Genomic DNA, 24,197 nt, shown 5'->3' with positions numbered 1-24,197 from the left:
CGTGTTCCAGCGGCTCCAAGACCACGGGCTCATAATCCAACCCTCCAAATGTCAATTCGGCCTTCCTGCTCTTGATTTTCTAGGGCACAGAATTACCCCTGCCGGCGCTTCCCCTTTGCCCGAAAAGGTGGAGGCTATCCGGGCATTTCCTAGGCCCACCACATTAAAAGGGCTACAGGAGTTCGTAGGCATGGTTAATTTCTACCATAGGTTCGTTCCGGCAGCGGCGCGAGTCATGCGCCCACTCTTCCAATGCCTTGCAGGGAATCCGGTAGAGTTGTTGTGGTCCCCGACCGCTGAGTCGGCTTTTACAGCAGCTAAGGCAGCCTTGGCAGACGCCACCATGTTGGTCCATCCGAGCCCCTCCGCCCCCACGGCCCTGACGGTTGACGCCTCTGACGTGGCGGTGGGCGGGGTTCTGGAGCAGCAGGTCGGTGGCCGTTGGCAGCCTTTAGCGTTTTTCAGCCGGCAACTAAATTCGGCCGAGCTGAAGTATAGCGCATTTGACCGAGAGCTTCTGGCTCTCCATTTAGCTGTTCGTCATTTCAGGTACTTCCTCGAGGGCCGCCCATTTGTGGCCTTTAGGGACCACAAACCATTAACATTTGCTTTTTTGAAATTGTCTGACCCATGGTCGGCCCGCCAGCAGCGGCACCTGACTGCTATCTCCGAATTTACCACCGATGTCCGTCATGTCGCGGGTAAGCTTAATGCCGTTGCTGACGCCCTGTCTAGACCTGCTTGTTCCCCTATTTCGGCGGTGGACTGCGAAGTGGATCCCCAGGAGCTTGCGGAGGCATAGCTTCTGGCGGATACCGTTTCGGCTTACCGGTCCACCACTTCGGGATTGAAGTTGGCCCAGGTAGCTTGTGGGTCGGCGGGCACAAAAGTCTGGTGCGATGTTTCTCTTCCCCGTCCCAGGCCGGTAGTACCGCCCTCCCTTCAGCGCCGGGTTTTCGATGCCATTCATGGGCTGGCGCACCCGTCCATCCGCTCCACCTCTGCCTTGGTAGCAGCGAGGTTTGTCTGGCATGGCCTACGGAAACAGGTGGCGGGGTGGGCACGTTCCTGCGTGCCCTGTCAGACCGCTAAAGTCCAGCGCCACGTCCAGCCCCCCGTACAGGATTTCGAGGTCCCGGCTGTTCGTTTTTTCCACATCCACGTGGATTTGGTCGGGCCCTTGCCTTCCTCCCGGGGCTACACCCACCTCCTCACGGTGGTGGATCGGTTCACCCGGTGGCCAGAGGCTTTCCCATTGTTTGATATTTCGTCAGCGTCTTGTGCTAGGACTTTGGCCCTTCATTGGGTAGCTCGTTTCGGGGTCCCGGCAGTTATTACCACTGACAGAGGGCCACAGTTCACTTCGTCCCTCTGGGCCGCGCTTGCAGAACTGTACGGGTCCAAGTTACAACCCACGACTGCATATCACCCCCAGGCAAATGGACTCGTAGAAAGGTTCCACCGCCAACTTAAGGCGTCCCTCAGTGCAAGGCTTGAAGGCCCGGACTGGGTAGACCAGCTCCCTTGGGTTCTGTTGGGCATCCGGACTGCTCCCAAGCTAGATCTCGGTGCGTCGTCCGCAGAGCTAGTATATGGCTCGACACTTCGAGTACCCGGAGATCTGTTTCCGGACCCTTCAGACCAGCTGCCTACAGTCCCATCAGTGTTAGCGTCTCTCCGGGAACGGGTGGGCTCCCTGGCTCCAGTTCCGACTTCACGTCATGGGTGTCCCATGGTACATGAACCGCCTTCCCTGAAGGACTGTGAGTTCGTTTTTCTGCGAAAAGATTCCCATCGCGCCCCGTTGCAGAGGGTCTATCAAGGGCCGTTCCGGGTTTTGCGTAAGGGAACGGCTACCTTCACCTTAGACATGGGCGGCAAGAGTGAGCTCGTCTCGGTGTCCCGGCTAAAACCTGCCCATTTGGATCCGGATCAACCAGTCCTGGTCGGTCAAACCCCTAGGAGAGGCCGACCTCCGTTAGTTCCGCCCAGTCCAGGACCCCCCGTTCCGACAGTTCCTCCAGGACCCCCCGTTCCGGCAGCTCCTCCAGGACCCCCCGTTCCGGCAGCTCCTCCAGGACCCCCCGTTCCGGTAGTTCCTCCAGGACCTCCCGTTCCGGCTGTTCCGCCAAGTCCGGAACCCCCGGCTCCTGTGGTTCAGGCTGTCCCTCTCCGTACTCGTTATGGTCGCGAAATCCGGCTCCCTGCTAGGTTCCGCACCTCGGGTTCTGGGGGGGGTCATGTAGCGACCATAGAGAATGGTCCAGGTCGTCGAACCCTCGGATTGGCCAGCGAGGTCACGTGGGAACGCGACCATGGGGATTGGTCCAGGGAGCGACATCGCTGATTGGCCAGCGATGTCATGTGCGCGTTTGGCGCCCGATTTAGTCAGTTCGGCGAAGTCTTCAAGGAAGACAGTAAGTTTGTAATGGTTGTCCTTTACCTTGTTGTTTAACTCTGTATTCGAAGATTGCGGCTGCAATAAACTTCTTCTACAACTAACAAGTTTCGCCATATTATGATTGTTTATGTAAAGCGCTTTGAGCTTCTGGAAAGGCGCTATATAAAATAAATGCTTATTATTATTATTATTATATTTGTGTATGTATGTGTATCCATGTATATGCATGTGTGTATATGCGTGTATGCGTGTGTGTATTTATGTGTCATGCACAGGGGTGCAGTGTTGCTGGAGCTCACCGGAGCACCGCTCCGGAACCTCTGTAAAACTGAGCCAAAATAAACAGCGGGGAATTTTCACTAGCGGCCGCATATTAAATGAAGGGGATTTTACGGAAGCGAAGGTTGGAATAGTTAGGATAATAACCTGAAATGACGCCCCTGTTTCACAGCTCCGGCACCTAAAAAATGAGCACTGCAACACTGTTCATGCATAGGTGTACAAGTGTGTGAAGGAGAGATATCGAAGGACCTTCCTTCCTTCTGCCGTCAGGCTGTACAACCAGCACTGCTCCCTGCAGACCAGTCTATAAAGATAATTACTGTTCTTTTAAATTTTAATGAATGCTTATTTATTTTTGCTATCCACTTTGCTGCTGTAACCCTGCAAAATTTCCCCGTTGTGGGACGAATAAAGGATTATTATTATTATTATTATTATTATGTGTGTACGTATATGTGTATGTATGTATATGTATGTGTGTATAACACGTGTGTGTGTGTGTGTGTGTGTGTGTGTGTGAAAAGAACTGTGTGCTGTTTTGGTCTCCAAATTTGAGGAAGGATATTCTTGCTATTGAGGGCGTGCAGCGTAGGTTTACTAGGTTAATTCCCGGAATGGCGAGACTGTCATATGTTGAAAGACTGGAACGACTAGGCTTGTATACACTGGAATTTAGAAGGATGAGAGGAGATCTTATCGAAACGTATAAGATTATTAAGGGGTTGGACACGTTAGAGGCAGGAAACATGTTCCCAATGTTGGGGGAGCCCAGAACAAGGGGCCACAGTTTAAGAATAAGGGGTAGGCCATTTAGAACGGAGATGAGGAAAAACTTTTTCAGTCAGAGAGTTGTGAATCTGTGGAATTCTCTGCCTCAGAAGGCAGTGGAGGCCAATTCTCTGAATGCATTCAAGAGAGAGCTAGATCGAGCTCTTAAGGATAGCGGAGTCAGGGGGTATGGGGAGAAGGCAGGAACGGGGTACTGATTGAGAATGATCAGCCATGATCACATTGGATGGCGGTGCTGGCTCGAAGGGCCGAATGGCCTCCTCCTGCACCTATTGTCTATTGTCTCGACCCGAAACGTCACCTATGTCAGAATGTTAACATAACTCCCAACATCTAGCCACCTATTGTCTATTGTCTATAAACCCTGTGCAGATAAGTTCTCCTTGTCTTGTTCATGGTGCCTTACCTCCAAACCAAAGGTACACAACGTCACACACTTTAGCTTTGAATTCATTGTTGTCAAACTGAATCCAGGACTGGGGGAAGCTGCAGCTGAAACTGGAGAACACGGCTTGGCTGAGGCTACTAGACAGCTCCTGACGGACGATGAGAGCGGCAGTGAGAAACACAACAATAACATCCCGAGACACACAGCTGCCACAAGCAACAAATCTTCTAAAAGCTCATTCGGGTCGAGCCGCTGCCTCACAGCTGGGGACCCGGGTTTGATCCTAACTGTACCCGGGTACTGACTGTGTGGAGTTTGCATGTTCTTGATGTGACCGCGTGGGTTTCCTCCGGGTGCTCCGGTTTCTAGATGTAGATTTTTTTAGATTTAGAGACACAGCGCGGAAACAGGCACTTCGGCCTACCGGGTCCGCGCCGCCCAGTGATCCCCGCACACTAACACTATCCTACACCCACTAGGGGCAATTTTTTACATTTGCCCAGCCAATTAACCTACAAACCTGTACGTCTTTGGAGTGTGGGAGGAAACCGAAGATCTCGGAGAAAACCCATGCAGGTCAAGGGGAGAACGTACAAACTCCATACAGACGGCGCCCGTAGTCGGGATCGAACCTGAGTCTCCGGCGCTGCATTCGCTGTAAGGCAGCAACTCTACCGCTGCGCCACCGTGCCGCCCACATCCCACATCCCAAAAGACAAGCGGGTTTGCAGGTTAATTGGCCCTCTGCAAGTTGCCCCTCATGGATAGGGAGCGGATGCGAAAGTGGGATAACATAGCACCAGTGTGAAGGGGTGATCGACGGACGGCATGGACTTGGTGGACCGAAGGGCTTATTTCTATCAATCATGCATCGGCAAGAACGTTGACGTGTAGGAAAGCAAACTGCAGATGCTGATTTAAATCGAAGGTAGACACAAGATGCTGGAGTAACTCAGCGGGTCAGGCAGCATCTCTGGAGAGAAGGAATGGGTGACGTTTCGGGTCGAGACCCTTCCCCATTCCTTCTCTCCAGAGATGCTGCCTGACCCGCTGAGTTCCTCCAGCATTTTGTGTCGACCTGCAAGAACATAGAGATTCTTTGTCGTGATTATTTATGCTTTTTAACTTGCAACATCCATCACCAATTTCTTCTGCCATCGACCCAGGCTGATTTAAAACGCACATGGCGGCCAGATGCACCCCTGATGCAAACACAAACAAAACACGCAGATGCCTGAAATCTGAAATTTTAAAAAACAGGAAATGCTGGAAACACTCGGCAGGTCAGTCAGCATCTGTAGAAGGTGAAACAGTTAAAGGTGCAAGTCTCCAATCTGGTGGTGTGTTTCCGGTAGTTTGTGTGGTGTACATACACCAAACTCAGAAACAGCTGCGACACTGAGGGCAGGCTTGGACAGTCTTCAGATAGGCCCCGGGGGGAGGAAAGTTCCCCTCAAAGCATTCCTTGCACAGGATCGGCTCATGGCAGGACATCATTTACATCAAGGACTTGGACATGCTAAATCATCCCCAGGCACTTCAAAGAGTTGCTATCAAACACATTTGTCTGAATTGCGACTGAATTACGACAGGCGACCAAAGGTTTGCTCACACACGTAGCCTTCCAGGAGCACTTTGAAGAGAGGTAGCAAGGTTTTACGGGGTTGAGGGAAGGAATTCCCAGCTCAGGGCCACAGAAGGCATCTGCAGTTCCTTGTTTCTGCATATAACCCCTGATGCTGATGTTTCCAAAGGGGGAGCATGTAAATAAAATCGGCTAGGGCCTTACAGAAAGCAGGTGTGAACCCTCTCAGTTAAGCAATTACACCAGAGGTAGATCCTTAAGTTAAGATGGTCTCACCTAATGGCAAAAATCACTCAGTTGATGTTCACTGAGGTTTACACCATGATATAGGCTGAATGTATTGCCAGTTGAGAGCGAGCGGGAGGATTTGAGGCCACAACACAGGCCAGTGGATAGATGAGAGGAGACGTTTGGGAGGGAATTGGATGTTGAACTGTGGATTTGGAACTGTTTGAAACTTGATTCCAATCAAGTCGCCCACAGTATTTGTGCACTGCGGACGGCTCGATTGTAACCATGTACAGTCTTTCCACTGACTGGATAGCAGGTAACAAATAAAAAGCTTTTCACCACACCTCGGTACATGTGACAATAAGCTAAACTAATGGAAGGGAGATGAAGGGGTTTGTGGATGATGAGGGGGCACAAAGTATGAAGTATGAGAGGGGGAAGAGGTGCCTCTCAACCCCCCCAAACCCTGCCCCATGTAGGTGTGGTCTCTTATACATCGGCGAGACCAAACATAGGCTGGGCGATCGATTGACTGAACACCTCCGCTCAGTCCGCCTGGGCCTATCTGACCTTCCAGTTTCCAAACACTTTAATTCCCCCTCCCAGTCCCACACTGACCTTTCTGTCCTGGGCCTCCTTCATTGTCAGTAGTGACGCCAAATGCAAATTGGAGGAACAGCACCTCATATTTCGCTTGGGCAGCTCACACCCCAGCAGTATCAATATTGATTTCTCTAACTTCAAGTAACCCTTGCATCCTCTCTCTCTCCGTCACTCCCCCACCCAAGTCCAGTTTCAAAGTTGTCTTGTTGAGTCTCATTGTCTGTAACTCGTTTTCACCTTGCCCCTCGCTAACAAGGGCCAGTTTCCTTTATCATCGTCACTGTTTTGCATGTCTTTCATTCATCTATATACTGAAACTCTTGTTTGTTTGTTTGTTTGTTTGTTCCTGAACTACAGCCAAAACGGTACACGATAGCGCGACAATTTTAGGCCCATCTTACTCACCGTCGTCCCTTTGGTGCTAATGGAAAAAGTTTCATTGAAATCGGTGTTATATTTTAAAAGTTATTCACATTTTAAAGTTTAAATCTATCTCCTAGGGAGGGAGGGAGGGGGGAGGGAGGATAAGGGGGTTGAGGGGGATGGAGTGGGGGGAGCGGAAGGGGGGAGGGGAAGGGGGACAGGGGGGTGGAAGGGGGGATGGGGAGGGGAGTGAGATGGGGAGGAAAGAGGGGTGAGGGAGGGAGGGAGGGGGAGGGGAGGGGGGATGGAGGGAGGGGGAGAGGGGTGGAGAGAGGGGGAGGGAAGGACGGAGGAGGGAGGGGAGGGGAGGGGAGGGGGAGGGGAGGGGGAGGAGTGGGGGAGAGAAGGGACGGGGAGGGGGGGAAAGGGTGCTGCACCAATGCAGGACAGGTTTGGGCCCCACGGGTCAACTTGGTCTAGTTTGTTCTATATCTCACTGTATCACCATCTATATCTCTCATTTCCCTTTCCCCCGACTCTCAATCTGAAGAAGGGTCTCGCCTTCATAAGTCAGAGGGTGGTGAATCTGTGGAATTCTTTGCCACAGAAGGGTGTGGGGGCCACGTCAGTGGATATCTTTAAGGCAGAGATTGATAGATTCTTGATTAGTACGGGTGTCAGAGGTTATGGGGAGAAGGCAGGAGAATGGGGTGAGGGATAGATCAGCCATGATTGAATTACGGAAGTAGACTTGATGGGCCGAATGGCCTAATTCTCCTCCTATTCCTTATGACCTTATGACCCGAAACATCACCCATTCCTTCTCTCCCGAGATGCTGCCTGACCCGCTGAGTTACTCCGGCTCTTTGTGTCTATCTTCAGTTTAAACCAGCACCTGCAGTTCCTTCCTGCCCCACCCACGGCACTATCTGCAAACACCAGTGGAAGCAGTGGAGGGCAATGGGAGTCGCCGAATGGGAGGGCAGGGGCAGGACACTGGCCTGTGGGAGAAGTGTTGAAAAGATATCGCTGACCTGCAGAAAGCGGTCGCCAAATGCCCAGTTCCAACACTCCATGATCAGCAGCACGTAATTCTTGGACACCCGGTCAAACAGCTGGCACTGCACAGAACTCTGGGGCTGAAAGGGGATGAACAGTTATGAGGTGCAGCTGGTGACAAATCAAACACACTGCCCACATCCCCCGCGCCTGTACGTCATTGGAGTGTTTGAGGAAGCTGACGATCTCGGAGAAAACCCACGCAGGTCACGGGGAGAGCGTACAAACTGTGGTCAGGATGGAACCCGGGTCTCTGGCGCTGTAAGGCGGCAACACTACCGCTGCGCCACTGTGCTGCCCTACTTATACAACGATAATCCCTTACTCGGTTAGAGTGGACAATCATGGACACCACCCCCCCCACCACCACCATGCTCCGTTATAACAAAGGTTTAACTGTACGTAGTTGCAGCATACACCGATGAGCCAAACCATTATGACCACCTGCCTAATATGCTGTTGGTCCTCCGTGTGCAGCCCCATACGCAGCAGGGTGCGATGCACTGTGTATTGTGACACATTCCTCCCGTGACCACCATTAACATTTTCTGTGACTTGTGCCACAGTCGACCGTCTGTCGGTTCGGACCAGACGGGATAGCCTTCGTTGCCCTCGCGCATCGATGAGCCTTGGGCGCCCAACACCCTGTCTGTCGTCGGTTTGTGGTTTGTCCCTCCTCGGACCACTGTCGGTCGGTACTCACCACTGCTGTCCGGGAGCACCCCACAAGCCTTGCCGTTTCAGAGATGCTCTGACCCAGTTGTCTGGCCAGATCAATTTGGCCCTTGACAAAGTCGCTCAGGTCTTTACTCCTGCCCATTTCTCCTGCATCCAACGTGTCAACTTCAAGAACTGGCTGTTCACTTGCTGCCTAATATATCCCACCCCTTGACAGGTGCCATTGTAACAAGATGATCATTGTTATTCACTTCACCTGTCAGTGGTCATAGTGTTTTGGCTCATCGGTGTGTACAGCCTTTAAACCAACCCAGCCGCTCCCCATGGCACAAGCTCACCTGCTGTATGTGCAGGAAAAACCACCAGAAGCAGTCCAGGAGGATGTTCTTCATCAGTGTGGAGTTGAGCAGCTGTTTGAAATCAGCAATGTAGCCAGTCTGCAGAGGGAGCAAACAGTCAGCGTACCAATTGTGAGACAGACACCAAACGCTGGAGTAACTCAGCGGGTCAGGCAGCATCTCTGGAGAGAAGGATTTAAGAATAAACATAGCAACTAGCCTCCCAGCCAGGGCGGCCGCCATTGGTGGAGCGGGAGCATGTGCTGCTGGCTGGGTGACGTCACTTTTAGTTCCTTATTTGGGAGTGAGAAAGTTGGCAACCCTACCTATTCCTTTTCTCCAGAGATGCCGCCTGACCCACTAAGTTATTCCAGCACTTAGAGTCATAGCACCAGACAGCACGGAAACTGGCCCTACTGTCCAACTTGCCCATGCCAACCAAGATGCCCCATGTACTCTAGTCCCACATCCCCCCGTTTGGCCCATAAGCCTCAAACCTCATCCATGTACCTATCCAAATGTCTGCTACATGTTGTTGTAGTACCGAGCTCAACAATCTCCTCCGGCAGTTCGCTCCATATACCCACCACTCCCCTAGCGGAAAGATTGCCCCTCAAGTTAAATCTTTCCCCTCTAATCTTAAACCTCTGTTCCCGGTTCTCGATTTCTCTAGTCTGGGTACAAGACTCTGCATTTACCTAATCTATTTCCCTCAACAATCCCATACACCTCTACAAGATCACCCCTCATCCTCCTGCACTCCAAGGAATAAAGTCCTAGCCGACCTAACCTCTCCCTATTGCTCAGGCCCTCAAGTCCCAGCAACATCTTCGCAAATCCTCTCTGCACTCTATCCAGCTTAATGACATGCTTCCTCTGGGTGTCCTAGTGCATCAGTCACTGAAAGGAAGCATGCAGGTACAGCAGGCAGTGAAGAAAGCCAATGGAATGTTGGCCTTCATAACAAGAGGAGTTGAGTATAGGAGCAAAGAGGTCCTTCTGCAGTTGTACAGGGCCCTAGTGAGACCGCACCTGGAGTACTGTGTGCAATTTTGGTCTCCAAATTTGAGGAAGGATATTCTTGCTATTGAGGGCGTGCAGCTTAGGTTCACTAGGTTAATTCCCGGAATGGCGGGACTGTCGTATGTTGTAAGACTAGAGCGACTAGGCTTGTACACACTGGAATTTAGAAGGATGAGAGGGAATCTTGTTGAAACATATAAGATTAATAAGGGGTTGGACACGTTAGAGGCAGGAAACATGTTCCCAATGTTGGGGGAGTCCAGAACCGGGGGCCACAGTTTAAGAATAAGGGGTAGGCCATTTAGAACGGAGATGAGGAAAAACCTCTTCAGTCAGAGAGTTGTAAATCTGTGGAATTCTCTGCCTCAGAAGGCAGTGGAGGCCAATTCTCTGGATGCTTTCAAGAGAGAGCTAGATAGAGCTCTTAAGGATAGCGGAGTCAGGGGGTATGGGGAGAAGGCAGGAACGGGGTACTGATTGAGAATGATCAGCCATGAACACATTGAATGGCAGTGCTGGCTCGAAGGACCGAATAGCCTCCTCCTGCACCTATTGTCTATTGTCTATTGACTAGGTGACTTTTCGGGTTGAGACCCTTCTTCAGACTGAGAGCCAGAGCGGGAGGGAAACTGGTGGTACGAAAAGGTTCAGAACAAATCCGAAGCAGCATGTGAATGCCCAAGCAAAGGCAGAGCCCACAATGGTCCATTGTTGGCTGTGGAAGAGGTGATAACGAAGGTATATATGGATACGAACAGTGGAACTAGCAGGTCGACTGGGGTGGGGGAGATGCAGAGAGAGAGAGGAAATGCGAGGGTTACTTGAAATTAGAGACATCAATAATCATATCGAAGGTAGACACAAAATGCAGGCGTAACTCAGCGGGACAGGCAGCATCTCTGGAGAAAAGGAAGGGGTGACGTTTCGGGTCGAGGCCCTTCTTCAGGTTGCAAGCTGCCCAAGCAAAGTGTGAGTTTGGAATTAATCATTCTATCATTGGTGGCCATGCCTTCACTGCGATGTCCCCAAGCTCTGAAGACTCTTCCTTCAATCTCTCAGCGTTTGCTTCCTCCTTTAAAATATCCTTAAAATCTATCTACAACCATTCTGCACAACATGTAATAAAAATGAACTGCAGGTACTGGCTTATAGCAAAGATGGACACAAAATGCTGGAGCAACTCAGTGGGCCAGGCAGCACCTATGGAGAAAATGGATAGGTGACATTTTGGCTGAAGAAGGGTCCCAACCAGAAATGTGGTCTATGCATTTTCACTGGAGATGCTGCCTGACCCAATGAGTTACTCCACCATTTTGTGTCCACCATTCTGAACAACCCTGGCCACCAACTTTGAGAAGGATGTTAGGCTTTGTAGAGAGAACAGTAGAAACTCACTGCAGATGATAGAGGTCGTGGTGATCTCCTTAGAGAATAAAACTTTACTGGGAGATTCAGTAGTGACCTTCACAACCATCAATGGTTGGATTGATAAAATGTTAGTGTAAATAACTAGAGTAACCGCATTTTCGGCAATCGTTTCATTCAAACACTGACCCCATGTACATTTGTTGCATGTGCTTCAGTCTGAAGAAAGGTCTCGATCTGAAATGTCACTCGTTCCTTCTATCCAGAGATACTTCCTGTCCCGCTGAGTTACTCCAGCATTTTGTGTCTATTGTAGCGACCATAGAGAATGGTCCAGGTCGTCGAACCCTCGGATTGGCCAGCGAGGTCACGTGGGAACGCGACCATGAGGATTGGTCCAGCAAACGACATCGCTGATTGGCCAGCGATGTCAGGTGCGCGTTTGGCGCCCGTTTTAGCCAGTTCGGCGAAGTCTTCAAGGAAGACAGTAAGTTTATATTGGTTGTCCTGTAACTTGTTGTTTTGATTCTGTATTCGTGTATTGCGGCTGCAATAAACTTCGTCTACAACCAGCAAGTTTCGGACTCGCCATACTATCTTTGGTGTAAACCAGCATCTGTAGTTCCTTCCTAAACATTTGTGCTGGGTTCCAATGTTTCCACACCACTGCTTAAATCCTTGGCTGCATCTTTCAGCCTCAACACCACCTCGCCAATGTTAATCAGTCCAATCGACTAGTCCCTGATCAAATCCTACTACCTGATGACTAGTTATTTCCCGGTACCTCTCCCTTTACGTTCATTGTTTCCCTGTGCCAGCACTCAGACTCTGCACTTGAGTCAATTCTTCCATCTTTAGTCAGTGCCATAGAGTGATACAGTGTGGAAACAGGCCCTTCAGCCCAACTCATCCACACCGGCCAACAATGTCCCAGCTACACTAGTCCCACTTGCCTGCGCTTGGTCCATATCCCTCTAAACCTGTCCGATTCATGTACCTGTCCAACTGTTTCTTAAACGATGGGATAGTTCCAGCCTCAACTTCCTCCTCTGGCAGCTTGTTCCATACACCCACTACCCTCTGTGTGAAAAAGGTTACCCCTCAGATTCCTATTAAATCTTTTCCCCTTCACCTTGAACCTCTGTCCTCTGGTCCTCGATTCCCCTACTCTGGGCAAGAGACTCTGTGCATCTACCCAATCTATTCCTCTCATGATCATGTATACAAAATCATGAGATGAATGCCATAGAAAGATACAGCAGAGAAACAGGCCCTTCGGCCCACCTGCCCAGTGCTGACCACCAATCATCCCAATACATTAACCCTATGTTAGTCTCAGTCTTATTCTCCCCATATTTCTCCCCATAAGACAGGTGTCTGAGGTTATGGGGAGAAGGCAGGAGAATGGGGTTAGGAGTGAGAGATAGATCAGCCATGATTGAATGGCTGAGTAGACCTGATGGGCCGAATGGCCTAATTCTACTCCTATTCCTTACGACCTTATGACATTTGGGCAGGTACATGGACAGGAAAGGTTTAGAGGGATAATAGACCATGTGGACCCATTGGGCCCAAACCTCTCCTGCATTGGTGTAGCACCCTCTCCCCCACACCACCCTCCCTGCCTCCCCTCCCCTCTCTCCCCCCTCCCCTCCCCTCTCTCCCCCCCTCCCCTCCCCCTCCCCGTCCCACACTCCCACTCCCACCCTCCCCCCCTCTCCCCCTCCCTTCCCCACCCTCCCCCCTCTCCCTCCCTCCTCCCCCTCCCAAGAGGGATATGGGCCATATGCAGGCAGGTGGATTTGTGTCACCAGTGTGGTATAGATGGGACATGCTGGGTGGTGAGGGCAAGTTGGGCCAAAGGACCTGTTTGCACACTGTATGCCTCAATGACTCTATCACTATGACACAACCAGACTGGTCAAGCCATTCTCTGGGTTCTGGCCCATGTGGACTACGATGAACCGTGAACTGATCACAAGGGGGGGAAATCGCTGAGTGAGCCAACACTCTCACATCCACTTACCTGTTTCTTCCCCTGACTACGGGCCTTCAGAACGTTGTACAGGATCTGGTCCAGTGCTGTCTCGTTGGGCAGAGGTGTGGGCTCCAATGGATTGAACCCTGGGTAACGTTGAAGCTCCACCAATTTTGGCTTAGCGACCTAAAGTGAGAGAGAAGCAACAGTGAGAGCAGACACAAAACAGTACCGTCGCTTAGGGGTGCCAACTATCTCACTCTCAATAAGGGACAAGGTGATGTCACCGCCCCGCGCCCCACTTGACCTCACACAGCCAGCGGCCACGTGCTCCCGCTCCACCAAAGGCAGCCGCCCGGGCCGGGAGGCGGGTTGCTATGCAACCTCCGTTACACGGCGCCCGGACCTACAGTGTCCGGACCTACACAGTCCTGCATCCGGGCCTACAGCGTCCGGGCCTATAGCGTCCGGTCCTACTGCGCCTCCCGGGCCAACAGCGCCCGGGCCTACAGCGTCCGGGCCTACAGTGTCCGGACCTACAGCGTCCGGGCCGACAGCGTCCGGGCCTACAGCATCCAGGCCTACAACACGCCCCGGGCCTAATACGGGCAAGGGCAGTCTAACGGGACAAGAGAAGGGACAAACTAATTTAGCCTAAAATACGGGATGTCCCGGCTAATACGGGGCAGTTGGCAACCCTATGTGGGCCTTCATTGGTTGGGGTGTTGAATATAGTTGGTATGTTATGTTAAAATTACACAAGGCATTGGTGAGGCCGCATTTGGAGTGTTGTGTTCAGTTTTGGTCACCCTGCTAGAGAAAATAGACAATTGACAATAGGTGCAGGAGTAGGCCATTCGGCCCTTCGAGGCAGCACCACCATTCAATGTGATCAAGGCTGATCATTCTCAATCAGTACCCCGTTCCTGCCTTCTCCCCATACCCCCTGACTCCGCTATCCTTAAGAGCTCTATCTAGCTCTCTCTTGAATGCATTCAGAGAATTGGCCTCCACTGCCTTCTGAGGCAGAGAATTCCACAGATTTACAACTCTCTGACTGAAAAAGTTTTTCCTCATCTCCGTTCTAAATGGCCTACCCCTTATTCTTAAACTGTGGCACCTGGTTCTGGACTCCCCCAACATTGGGAACATGTTTCCTGCCTCTAACCTGTCCAACCCCTTAATAATAATCTTATATGTTTCAATAAGATCCCCTCTCATCCTTTTAAATTCCAGTGTATACAAGCCTAGTCGCTCCAGACTTTCAACATACGGCAGTCCCGCCATTCCGGGAATTAACCTAGTAAACCTATGCTGCACGACCTCAATAGCAAGAATATCCTTCCTGAAATTTGGAGACCAATGTAGCGACCATAGAGATTGGTCCTGGGTGTCGAACCCTCAGATTGGCCAGCAAGGTCATGTGTGGGTGCGACCGTAGGGATTGGTCCAGGGAGTGAAACCGCTGATTGGACAGCGTCGTCACGTGTGGTTTTGGCGCCTAAAAACGTTAGTTGGGAGACTTCTTTGAAGTGAACAGTTAGAATTAATGGTTGTCTGTAATCTCGTTAAGTAAACTTTGTGATCGAATATTGCTGTCGCAATAAACTTCTTCAACAAAGATCGAGCCTCCAGACTCGCCATACCAAAACTGCACACAGTACTCCAGGTGCGGTCTCACTAGGGCCTTGTACAACTGCAGAAGGACCTGTTTGCTCCTATACTCAACTCCTCTTGTTATGACGGCCAACATTCCATTGGCTTTCTTCACTGCCTGCTGTACCTGCATGCTTCCTTTCAGTGACTGATGCACTAGGACACCCAGGGGAAGCAAGTCATTAAGCTGGATAGAGTGCAGAGGATTTGCGAAGATGTTGCTGGGACTTAAGGGCCTAGGCGATAGAAAGAGGTTAGGTCGGCTAGGACTTTACTCCTTGGAGTGCAGGAGGATGAGGGGTGATCTTGTAGTGGTGTATGGGATTGTTGAGGGAAATAGATTAGGTAAATGCACAGTCTTGTACCCAGACTAGAAAAATCGAGAACCGGGAACAGAGGTTTAAGATTAGAGGGGAATGATTTAACTTGAGGGGCAATCTTTCCGCTAGGGGAGTGGTGGGTATATGGAGCGAACTGCCGGAGGAGATGGTTGAGCTCGGTACTACAACAACATATAGCAGGCATTTGGATAGGTACATGGATGAGGTTTGAGGGATATGGGCTAAACGCGGGGATGTGGGACTAGAGTACATGGGGCATCTTGGTTGGCATGGGCAAGTTGGACAGTAGGGCCAGTTTCCGTGCTGTATGGTGCTATGACTCCAAGTGCTGGAATAACTTAGTGGGTCAGGCGGCAGCTCTGGAGAAAAGGAATAGGTAGGGTTGCCAACTTTCTCACTCCCAAATAAGGAACTAAAAGTGACATCACCCAGCCAGCAGCCACATGCTCCACCAATGGCGGCCGCCCTGGCTGGGAGGCTGGTTGCTAAGCAACCTCCGTTAGGCGGTGCCAGGGCCTCTGGGCCTACAGTGTCTGGGCCTACAGCGGCCCCTGGGCCTATAGTGTCTGGGCCTACAGTGTCCGGCCCTGCAGTGTCTGGGCCTACAGCACTGTCCGGGCCTAATACGGGACAAGGGCAGTCCCTGTACGGGACAAACCAACTTAGCCCAATATACGGGATGTCCTGGCTAATACGGGACAGTTGGCAACCCTAGGAATAGGTGACATTTGTGGTCGGGACTCTTCTTCAGGGTGGGGAAGAAAGCTGAAAGAGGTGGGGCTGGACAAACCCTGGCAAGTGATAGGTGAGTGCAAGTGAAGGAGATACAAGTGACTGCTTCCTGTAGCAGGGTGACCAAAATTGAACACAATACTCTGAATGCAGCCTCACCAATGTCATGTGCAACTGTAGCACAACATCCCAACTCCTGCATTCAAGGATTTGGACAAAGGCCAGAGATGAAGAGACAAAAAGTGTGGGGATGAGGATAGAAGAAGTGGAAATGGTAAAGCCAGAGGGAAGAATATAGGTGGGAGGGGATGGAGGACGGGGGGAGAAATGGGTGAGAATCTGAGTGGCACACAGGGAGGAGACGAGGGGGAGGGAGCTAGAGGTTGATGGAGCGTTGCAGGTAGCTGGATTTCATAAAGTCCGACAGGTCCTTATTTATACAACAGGACTGGTGGCCTGTTTGTTCTCAATGTATTCAAATGTAGGTAAATGTGGTGAAAGCATACCAACCTTGCTCTTTGGCCTGTTCTCTGTTTGAATATCAAAAATATTCTGCATAGTTTCTGGGGAAAATAAGTCAAAAAGGGCAACGTGAGTTTCATCAGTGAATGTGCCGACTCCAGACGTCAGAAAGGGCACAGGGAAAGAGCTGAGTCATCCCTCGCCCCCTGCCTCAGCTTCATTTTTAAGCCTGATTACTGTAATCCTTGATTTCCGATCTATTTAAGATGGCATGGTGGCACAGCGGTAGAATTGCTGCCTTAAATGCTTACAGCGCCAGAGACCCGGGTTCGATCCTGACTACTGGTGCTGTCTGTACGGAGTTTGTACATTCTCCCTGTGACCTCTGAGATAGAAACATAGAAAATAGGTGCAGGAGGAGGCCATTCGGCCCTTCGAGCCAGCACCGCCATTCATTGCGATCATGGCTGATCATCCACAATCAGTAACCCGTGCCTGCCTTCTCCCCATTTCCCTTGATTCCGCTAGCCCCCAGAGCTCTATCTAACTCTCTTTTAAATTCATCCAGTGAATTGGCCTCCACTGCCCTCTGTGGCAGAGAATTCCACAAATTGGCAACTCTCTGGGTGAAAAGGTTTTCTTCTCACCTCAGTTTTAGATCTTCGGTTTCCTCCCACACTCCAAAGACGTAGAGGCTTGTAGGTTAATTGGCTTGGTGTAAATGTAAAAATTGTCCCCAGTGTGTGTAGGGTAGCGTTAATGTGCAGGGATCACTGGTCGGCGCGGACCTGGTGGGCCGAAGGGCCTGTTTCCGCGCTGTGTCTCTAAACTAAACTAAACTAAACTAAAGAAATGTACTTCAGTCACACAAAGACAAATGGCACGGTGGCGGCACAGTGGTGCAACGGTAGAGTTTGCTGTCTTACAGCGCTAGAAACACAGTTTCGATCCTAACTACGGATGCTGGCTGTATGGAGTTTGCACGTTCTCCCTGTGACCTTGTGAGTTTTCTCCTGGTTCCGGTTTCTTCCCACATTCCAAAGATGTGGGGGTTTGTAGGTTAATCAGCCTCTGTAAACTGTCCCTGGGGTTTCGGATAGAACTAACGTATGGGGGAGCTTTGGTCGGCACAGACTCGGTGGGCTGAAGGGCCTGTTTCCACGCTGTAACACTAAACTAAACTAAGCAAACGTGACTGGAAATGCTGGAAGAAATAAAACTGAAATGCTGCAAGAAATCAGAGGTTCAAGCAGCATCTGAGGAGGTAAAAGACTTACGTCAACGTTTCAGGTCGAGATCCTGCATCAGGACTGAGAGAGAAATGGAAAGATCTCCAGTATATAGCCAAATGCAGATTAAAACAACACCTCATGTTCTGCTTGGGTAGCCTTCAACTCAATGGTATGACAATGATTTTTACTGTTTCATGTAACCCACGCCCCCAATGTTCTTCTCCCACACACGCTCTTTAGGTTTCCACAACCTTTGGTCACCTGTCCTATCCACTCCCCCTCCCAGTTCCCTCTGCCCATCCGTCCACATCCCCTTGGACATCTATGCACACATAATCTTTCCCTTTCTCTCTCAGTCCCAATGTAGGCTCTAGATCCAAACATTTCTGTTGAGTAGAGTTTAGTTTATTGTCACGTGAACCGAGGAGCAGTGAAAAGCAAAGATACTAGAGGAGCAAGATGAACCACTGCGTCTAAATCGCCTATACTGAAGTGTAGTACGCAAAGGAGCGGAACGACCGCCATTTTAGTAAGCAAAGCCCGCCGCTCGCTCTGCCTCTCGCAGTGTAATCAGTGTTGTGGGGGAACAGTATGTGTGATGATACCATAAAAATGCAGAATATATCTTTTTTTTTTAGAGATGCAGCGCGGAAACAGGCCCTTCGGCCCACCGGGTCCGTGCCGCCCAGCGATCCCCGCACATTAACACTATCCTACACACAATAGGGACAATTTTTACATGTGCCCAGCCAATTAACCTACAAACCTGTACGTCTTTGGAGTGTGGGAGGAAACCGAAGATCTCGGAGAAAACCCACGCCGGTCACGGGGAGAACGTACAAACTCCGTACAGACGGCGCCCGTAGTCAGGATCGAACCTGAGTCTCCGGCGCTGCATTCGCTGTTAGGCAGCAATTCACAGATTTTTGTTATTTTTCTTTTTAAATGTTTCTGCAAGTTTCTGCCTACTAAAATGGCGCCGTGACGCACTACGGTTTTTAGGGTCGAGTGGTCTATCTTGCTCCTCTAGTATCTTTTTGTTGAAAAGTCCCCATTTTGTCTCCATTGGTGCTAATGTGTTCTTCCATTGTTCTATTTTGTTGTGCAGTCTGTACTCCAATCATTGCTTTTACTTCCTTGGAAAGTATTTGTTTTTTTCCCCCCTCCTGTCCTCCTCCCCGCTGTAACTTTGTTTATCTGTACAGAAAATGAAACAACAGCTGCTGACTTCTAAGAAAAGATGCAAAGTGCTGGAGCGACTCAGCGGATCAAGCAGTATCTCGGGAGAACATGAGGAGGTGACATTTTGGGTCGGGACTCTTCCTCAGACTGATTGGAATCGGGGGGAAGAAAGCTGGAAGACAGACACAAAATGCTGGAGTAACTCAGCGGGATAGGTAGCATCTCTGGATAGAAGGAATGGGTGACGTTTCGGGTCGAGACCCTTCTTCAAGAGTTGGGGGCAGTTCAAAGCCTGGTATGTGATAGATAGTGTAGGTAGATACAGTTGAGGTGGGGGTAATTGGCAGATTACCTGGCATTTGACAACAGCCAGAGATGAAAAGACAAAAGGCTACGTGATAAGGAGGGAAGAGGTGTGAAATGTAAAGCCAGAGGAAGGGATATCAGTGGGAGGGGAAGGGTGGGGGAGTGGGGAAGGAGAAAGGGGGATGGCATTGTGGAAGAAAAGGGTGTGCATTCAAGCAGGGCATCGAGACAAGAGTGGGAAAAAGTGGAGTAGACTCGAAGGGCTGAATGGCCTCCTTCTGCTCCTTGTTGACATGAAAAAGGCTGGGGGGTGTTAGTTATCCCAAACTTCTTTTTCTTTGTAGTCACTTTGTATGAGGTGCAGTTGGTAACACTTGCAATCCATGTTTATGAACTCTAAACTTAGCTCCTCTGGAACCCCCTGATCAATGGTTTCCTTGGACCAGTCAGGGTCACTGTTTAAGAATAAGGGGGAGGCCATTTGGGACTGAGATGAGGAAAAAAACGTTCACCCAGAGAGTTGTGAATCTGTGGAATTCACTGACACAAAAGGCAGTGGAGGCCAATTCACTGGTTGTTTTCCAGAGAGAGTTAGATTTAGCTCTTAGGGCTAACGGAATCAAAGGATATGGGGAAAAAGCAGGAACAGGGTACTGATTTTGGATGATCAGCCATGATCATATTGAATGGCGGTGCTGGCTCGAAGGGCCGAATGGCCTACTCCTGCACCTATTGTCTATGCTTCTATGTGAAGTGCAACCCACAGTTAGAGTGGCTTCAAAAGCTCATCGCTGCCGGCATCTCAATACTTCGAAGCTCGCAGCTCCTCAAGTAAACCAATCCGATCAGAGTCCACGATTATATTCTGGTCGCATGTGTTGTGTGGCACGACAAACATGGGCGGCCACGGTGGTGCAGCGATAGAGCTGCTGACTTACAGCAATTGGAGCACTGGAGACCCGGGTTCGATCCCGACTACGGGTGCTGTACTGTACGGAGTTTGTACGTTCTCCCCGTGACCTACGTGGGTTTTCTCCAAGATCTTCGGTTTCCTCCCACACTCCAAAGACGCACAGGTGAATTGGCTTGGTGTAAATTGCCCCTAATGTGTGTAGGATAGTGTTAGTGTGCGGGGATCGCTGGTCGGTGCGGACTCGGTGGCCCGAACGGCCTGTTTCCGTGCTGTATCTCTAAATTAAAAGGGAAATACTCAAAATAGGACTGGCAGCTCAAAACTGGATATCCATGAGGCACCGCAGGACATCACCAGCAGCGGAAGTGAACACAATCTGTAACCTCAGGGCCAGAAAACCCACGCGGTCACGGGGAGAACGTACAAACTCCATACAGACAGCACCCGTAGTCAGGATGGAACCCGGGTCTCTGGCGCTGTGAAGCAGCAACTCTACCGCTGCGCCACCGCGCCGCACCAAATTCAAAGTTTAGTTTACAGATACAGCGCGGAAACAGGCCCTTTCGGCCCACCGGGTCCGCGCCGACCAGCGATCCTCGCACGTTAACACTATCCTACACACACTAGGGACAATTTTTACATTCACCAAGCCAATTAACCTACAAACCAGTACTTTGGAGTGTGGGAGGAAACCGAAGATCTTGGGGAAAGCCCACGCAGGTCAAGGGGAGAACGTACAAACTCCGTACAGTGAGGCCCACCGGAAATTGGAGGAACAGCACCTCATATTTCGCTTGGGCAGCTTCAGCCCAGCGGTATGAACATTGACTTCTCCAACTTTAGATAGTTCCTCTGTCCCTCTCTTCCCCTCCCCCTTCCCAGATCTCCTACTGTCTTCCTGTCTCAACCTATATCCTTCCTTTGTCCCGCCCCCCTGACATCAGTCTGAAGAAGGGTCTCGACCCGAAACGTCACCCATTCCTTCTCTCCTGAGATGCTGCCTGACCTACTGAGTTACTCCAGCACTTTGTGAATAAATAACTCCGTACAGACAGCACCCGTAGTCGGGATTGAACCCGGGTCTCCGGCGCTGCATTCGCTGTATGGCAGCAATTCTACCGCCAAAGTGGATGGATTATGTTCCCGCTCAGTTCTCCTGCCCCAAGGAAAAAAAACCCAGCCTATCTTGTCTCTCCTCAGATCTAAATAATCTATCTTAGGCAACATAATGGTGAATTCGCTTTGCTAGCTCTCCAGTACAATCTTGCCCTTCCTATAGTGTGGTGATCAAAGTCGCACACAATATTTCACCTGACCAATGTTTCATAACATAGTGCTCCTATCTCCTTGCGTTTAGAGTCATAGAGTGATACAGTGTGGAAACAGGCCCTTCAGCCCACCTTGCTACACTAGTCCCACCTGCCTGCGCTTGGTCCATATCCCTCCAAACCTGTCCTATCCATGTACTTGTCTAACTGTTTCTTCAATGTTGGGATAGTCCCAGCCTCAAATACCTCCTCAGGCAGCTTTTTTTCCCCACAAAATGCTGGAGTAACTCAGCAGGTCAGGCAGCATCTCAGGAGAGAAGGAATGGGTGACGTTTCGGGTCGAGACCCTTCTTCAGACTGGCAGCTTGTTCCATACACCCACCGCCCTTGTGTGAACGTACAGTTTTGATATTGGCTTTGGTTAATTATCTTCATGTGTACTAAGCTTCCATGCATGTTATTCAATCAAGTCGCGGACTTTAACATCGTGGAGCTTGCGATCCTTTGCCGGGGATCGACTGCGGAGAGCGCCATCCGCGGGGCCTGTGAACTTTAACACCGTGAAGCCCGCGGTCTCTGATAAGAAGAGGCCGACTCGAGACCTCTATTCCGCCGAGTTTTTTCAACCGTCCCGACGCGGGGAGTTTCGATCATCCCGACGCGAGGGCTCGGACAGTCGGCAGCGGCCACTACGGACGGTTCAACAGCCCCGACCGCGGGTGAACAAAGAGGAAGATGTCTGAACTTTATTACCTTCCATCACAGTGAGGAATGTGGAATCTGCTGAGGTGGATGTCTATGTTAAATTTTACTTTATGTGGCTGCGTGTCTTGTTGCTTTTCACTTAGTGTGGCTGTATGGTGACTCAAATTTCACTGTACCTTAATTGGTACATGTGACAATAAATGGATCTTGAGATCTTAATACCTGCGCTACAGACTTTGCAGTTGTGGTCTGCATCAACACAAGTGATCATTTGTGGCACGGCAACCTGTCAGTACAAGAAACATTCAAATGCTTACAATTGAATTTGCGCACCATTTTTGGTCAGATCAGCACACAGGATGGGTTTAAGACTCCTTCCTCCTGACTTTGTTCACTGATTATGTTGCCACCTCGCAAACATACTTACTCTCTGACTGCACCCTGGGTAGAATGTCACATTTACTGACCCGAATCTCAAATATCTGTAGAAAATCAAAAAAAATATACAACTGTTACGGGGAAGTGTAACTTGGACTGTAGCTCATTCCAGTTTGTCACGGTGGCTCAGTGGTAGAGTTGCTGCCTCACAGCGCCAGAGACCCGGGTTCGATCCTGACTACGGGTGCTGCCTGTACGGAGTTTGTACGTTCTCCCCGTGGCCTGCTTTGGTTTTCTCCGGGATCTCTGGAATCCTCCCACATTCCAAAGACGCACAGGTTTGTAAGTTAATTGGCTTGGTATAATTGTAAATGGTCCCTAGTGTGCAGGATAGTGTTAGTGTGCGGGGATCGATGATCGGCGTGGACTCGGTGGGCCGAAGAGCCTGTTTCTGTGCCGTATCTCTAAAGTAAACTGAACTAAAGTAAACACTGCTTCACCTAACAAACTTCACTCTGACTGGACCATTACACCCTCCAACTCAGACCATTAATGAATCATTCTTGTTTTCCCTGAAGACATTCAGCCACAAAAAGCAGTAATTAAATTTTGCTTTTACAGTGCAGCCTTAATGTTTGTAGAATATCTCAATCTAATTCACAGGATCATCATCGAATTAAATTCAATACCAAGGAGATCCAAATACAAGGGAACAAATGCTTAATCAGACAAGAACGTTTTAAGGAAGGCGTTAAAGTGGAGAAGGGAAGTAGAGAAACAGTTTAGTTTAAGAAAATAACTGCAGATGCTGGTACAAATCGAAGGTATTTATTTCACAAAATGCTGGAGTAACTCAGCAGGTCAGGCAGCATCTCAGGAGAGAAGGAATGGGTGACGTTTCTTCGAGACCCTTGTTCAGACTGATCTTTTAGTTTAGTTATTGTCATGTGTACTGAGGTAGAATAAAAGGCTTTTAGTTGCATGCTATCCAGTCAGCGGGGAGATGATACATGATTCCAATCAAGCCACCCACAGTGTACAGATACAGGATAAAGGGAATAACCTATAGAGCGAGATAAAGTCCAGTAAAGTCCAATTAAAGATAATCCGAGGGTCCCTAATAAGGTAGATAGTAGCTCAGGACCGCTCTCTAGTTGTTGTTAGGATGGTTCAGTTGCCTGATGACAGCTGGGAAGAAACTGTCCCTGAATCTTCCCAGCACGGTGGCGCAGCGGTAGAGTTGCTGCCTTACAGCGAATGCAGCGCCGGAGACCCGGGTTCCATCCCGACCGCGGGTGCTGTCTGTACGGGGTTTGTACGTTCTCCCCGTGACCTGCGTGGGTTTTCTCCGAGATCTTTGGTTTCCTCCCACACTCCAAAGACGTGCAGGTATGTAGGTTAATTGGCTTGGTAAATGTAAAAAATGTCCATAGTGTGTGTAGGATAGTGTTTATATGCGGGGATCGCTGGTCGGCACAGATCCGGTGGGCCGAAGGGCCTGTTTCCGCGCCGTATATCTATAAACTAAACTAAACTAATCTGGAGATAAGTTATATAGTGCAAAATAAAGCAAACAAAAAGAACTACAGAGCTAAAACTTTTGTTGCTTAATGTCACAGGTGGGGTAAAGGAAGTCTTTAATGTACAAGAATTTACAACTGGAGCAGCTTAGGTTTCTCAGAGATGAATGGGTCTTCACAGGCATAAACATGAAAAGTATAAAAACCGAGGTGTGGCTCAGCTTGAAGTCAATGTAATCAATCGGCGGTGCTCTCAATTATTTTGCGTGAGGAGAGTATAAGAGATATATCGAAAGTTACTGATGATACACAGCTGGGTGACATTGCGGACGGTGGGGAGGATGAAGAGGCAGGTTGCAAGGACAGATGGGATATGTGCAGTTTACCAGAATGCTGCCTGGATTAGTGGGTTTCAGCTA

General features: G+C 50.0%; 1 protein-coding gene across 2 annotated transcripts in view; it reads right to left on the bottom strand.

The window, feature by feature from the left end:
• The window catches only part of LOC144611492 (protein FAM227A-like), an 86,119-nt gene that overhangs the window by 37,075 nt on the left and 24,847 nt on the right, over positions 1-24,197 (bottom strand). The window contains exons 4-9 of one of the 2 annotated variants that reach the window (XM_078430622.1): positions 22,308-22,362; positions 16,323-16,375; positions 13,132-13,269; positions 8,718-8,816; positions 7,677-7,781; positions 3,879-4,008 (exon numbers count right to left, since the gene is read on the bottom strand). In XM_078430622.1, the coding sequence (XP_078286748.1) occupies positions 3,879-4,008; positions 7,677-7,781; positions 8,718-8,816; positions 13,132-13,269; positions 16,323-16,375; positions 22,308-22,362 (580 nt within the window). The remainder of the gene's footprint in view (positions 1-3,878; positions 4,009-7,676; positions 7,782-8,717; positions 8,817-13,131; positions 13,270-16,322; positions 16,376-22,307; positions 22,363-24,197) is intronic. The other variant, XM_078430623.1, reaches the window with a different exon arrangement.

This window comes from Rhinoraja longicauda, chromosome 40, assembly GCF_053455715.1.
Source record: "Rhinoraja longicauda isolate Sanriku21f chromosome 40, sRhiLon1.1, whole genome shotgun sequence".
Taxonomy (NCBI): Eukaryota; Metazoa; Chordata; class Chondrichthyes; order Rajiformes; family Arhynchobatidae; genus Rhinoraja; species Rhinoraja longicauda.
This window is presented reverse-complemented; position numbering and strand designations above follow the sequence as displayed.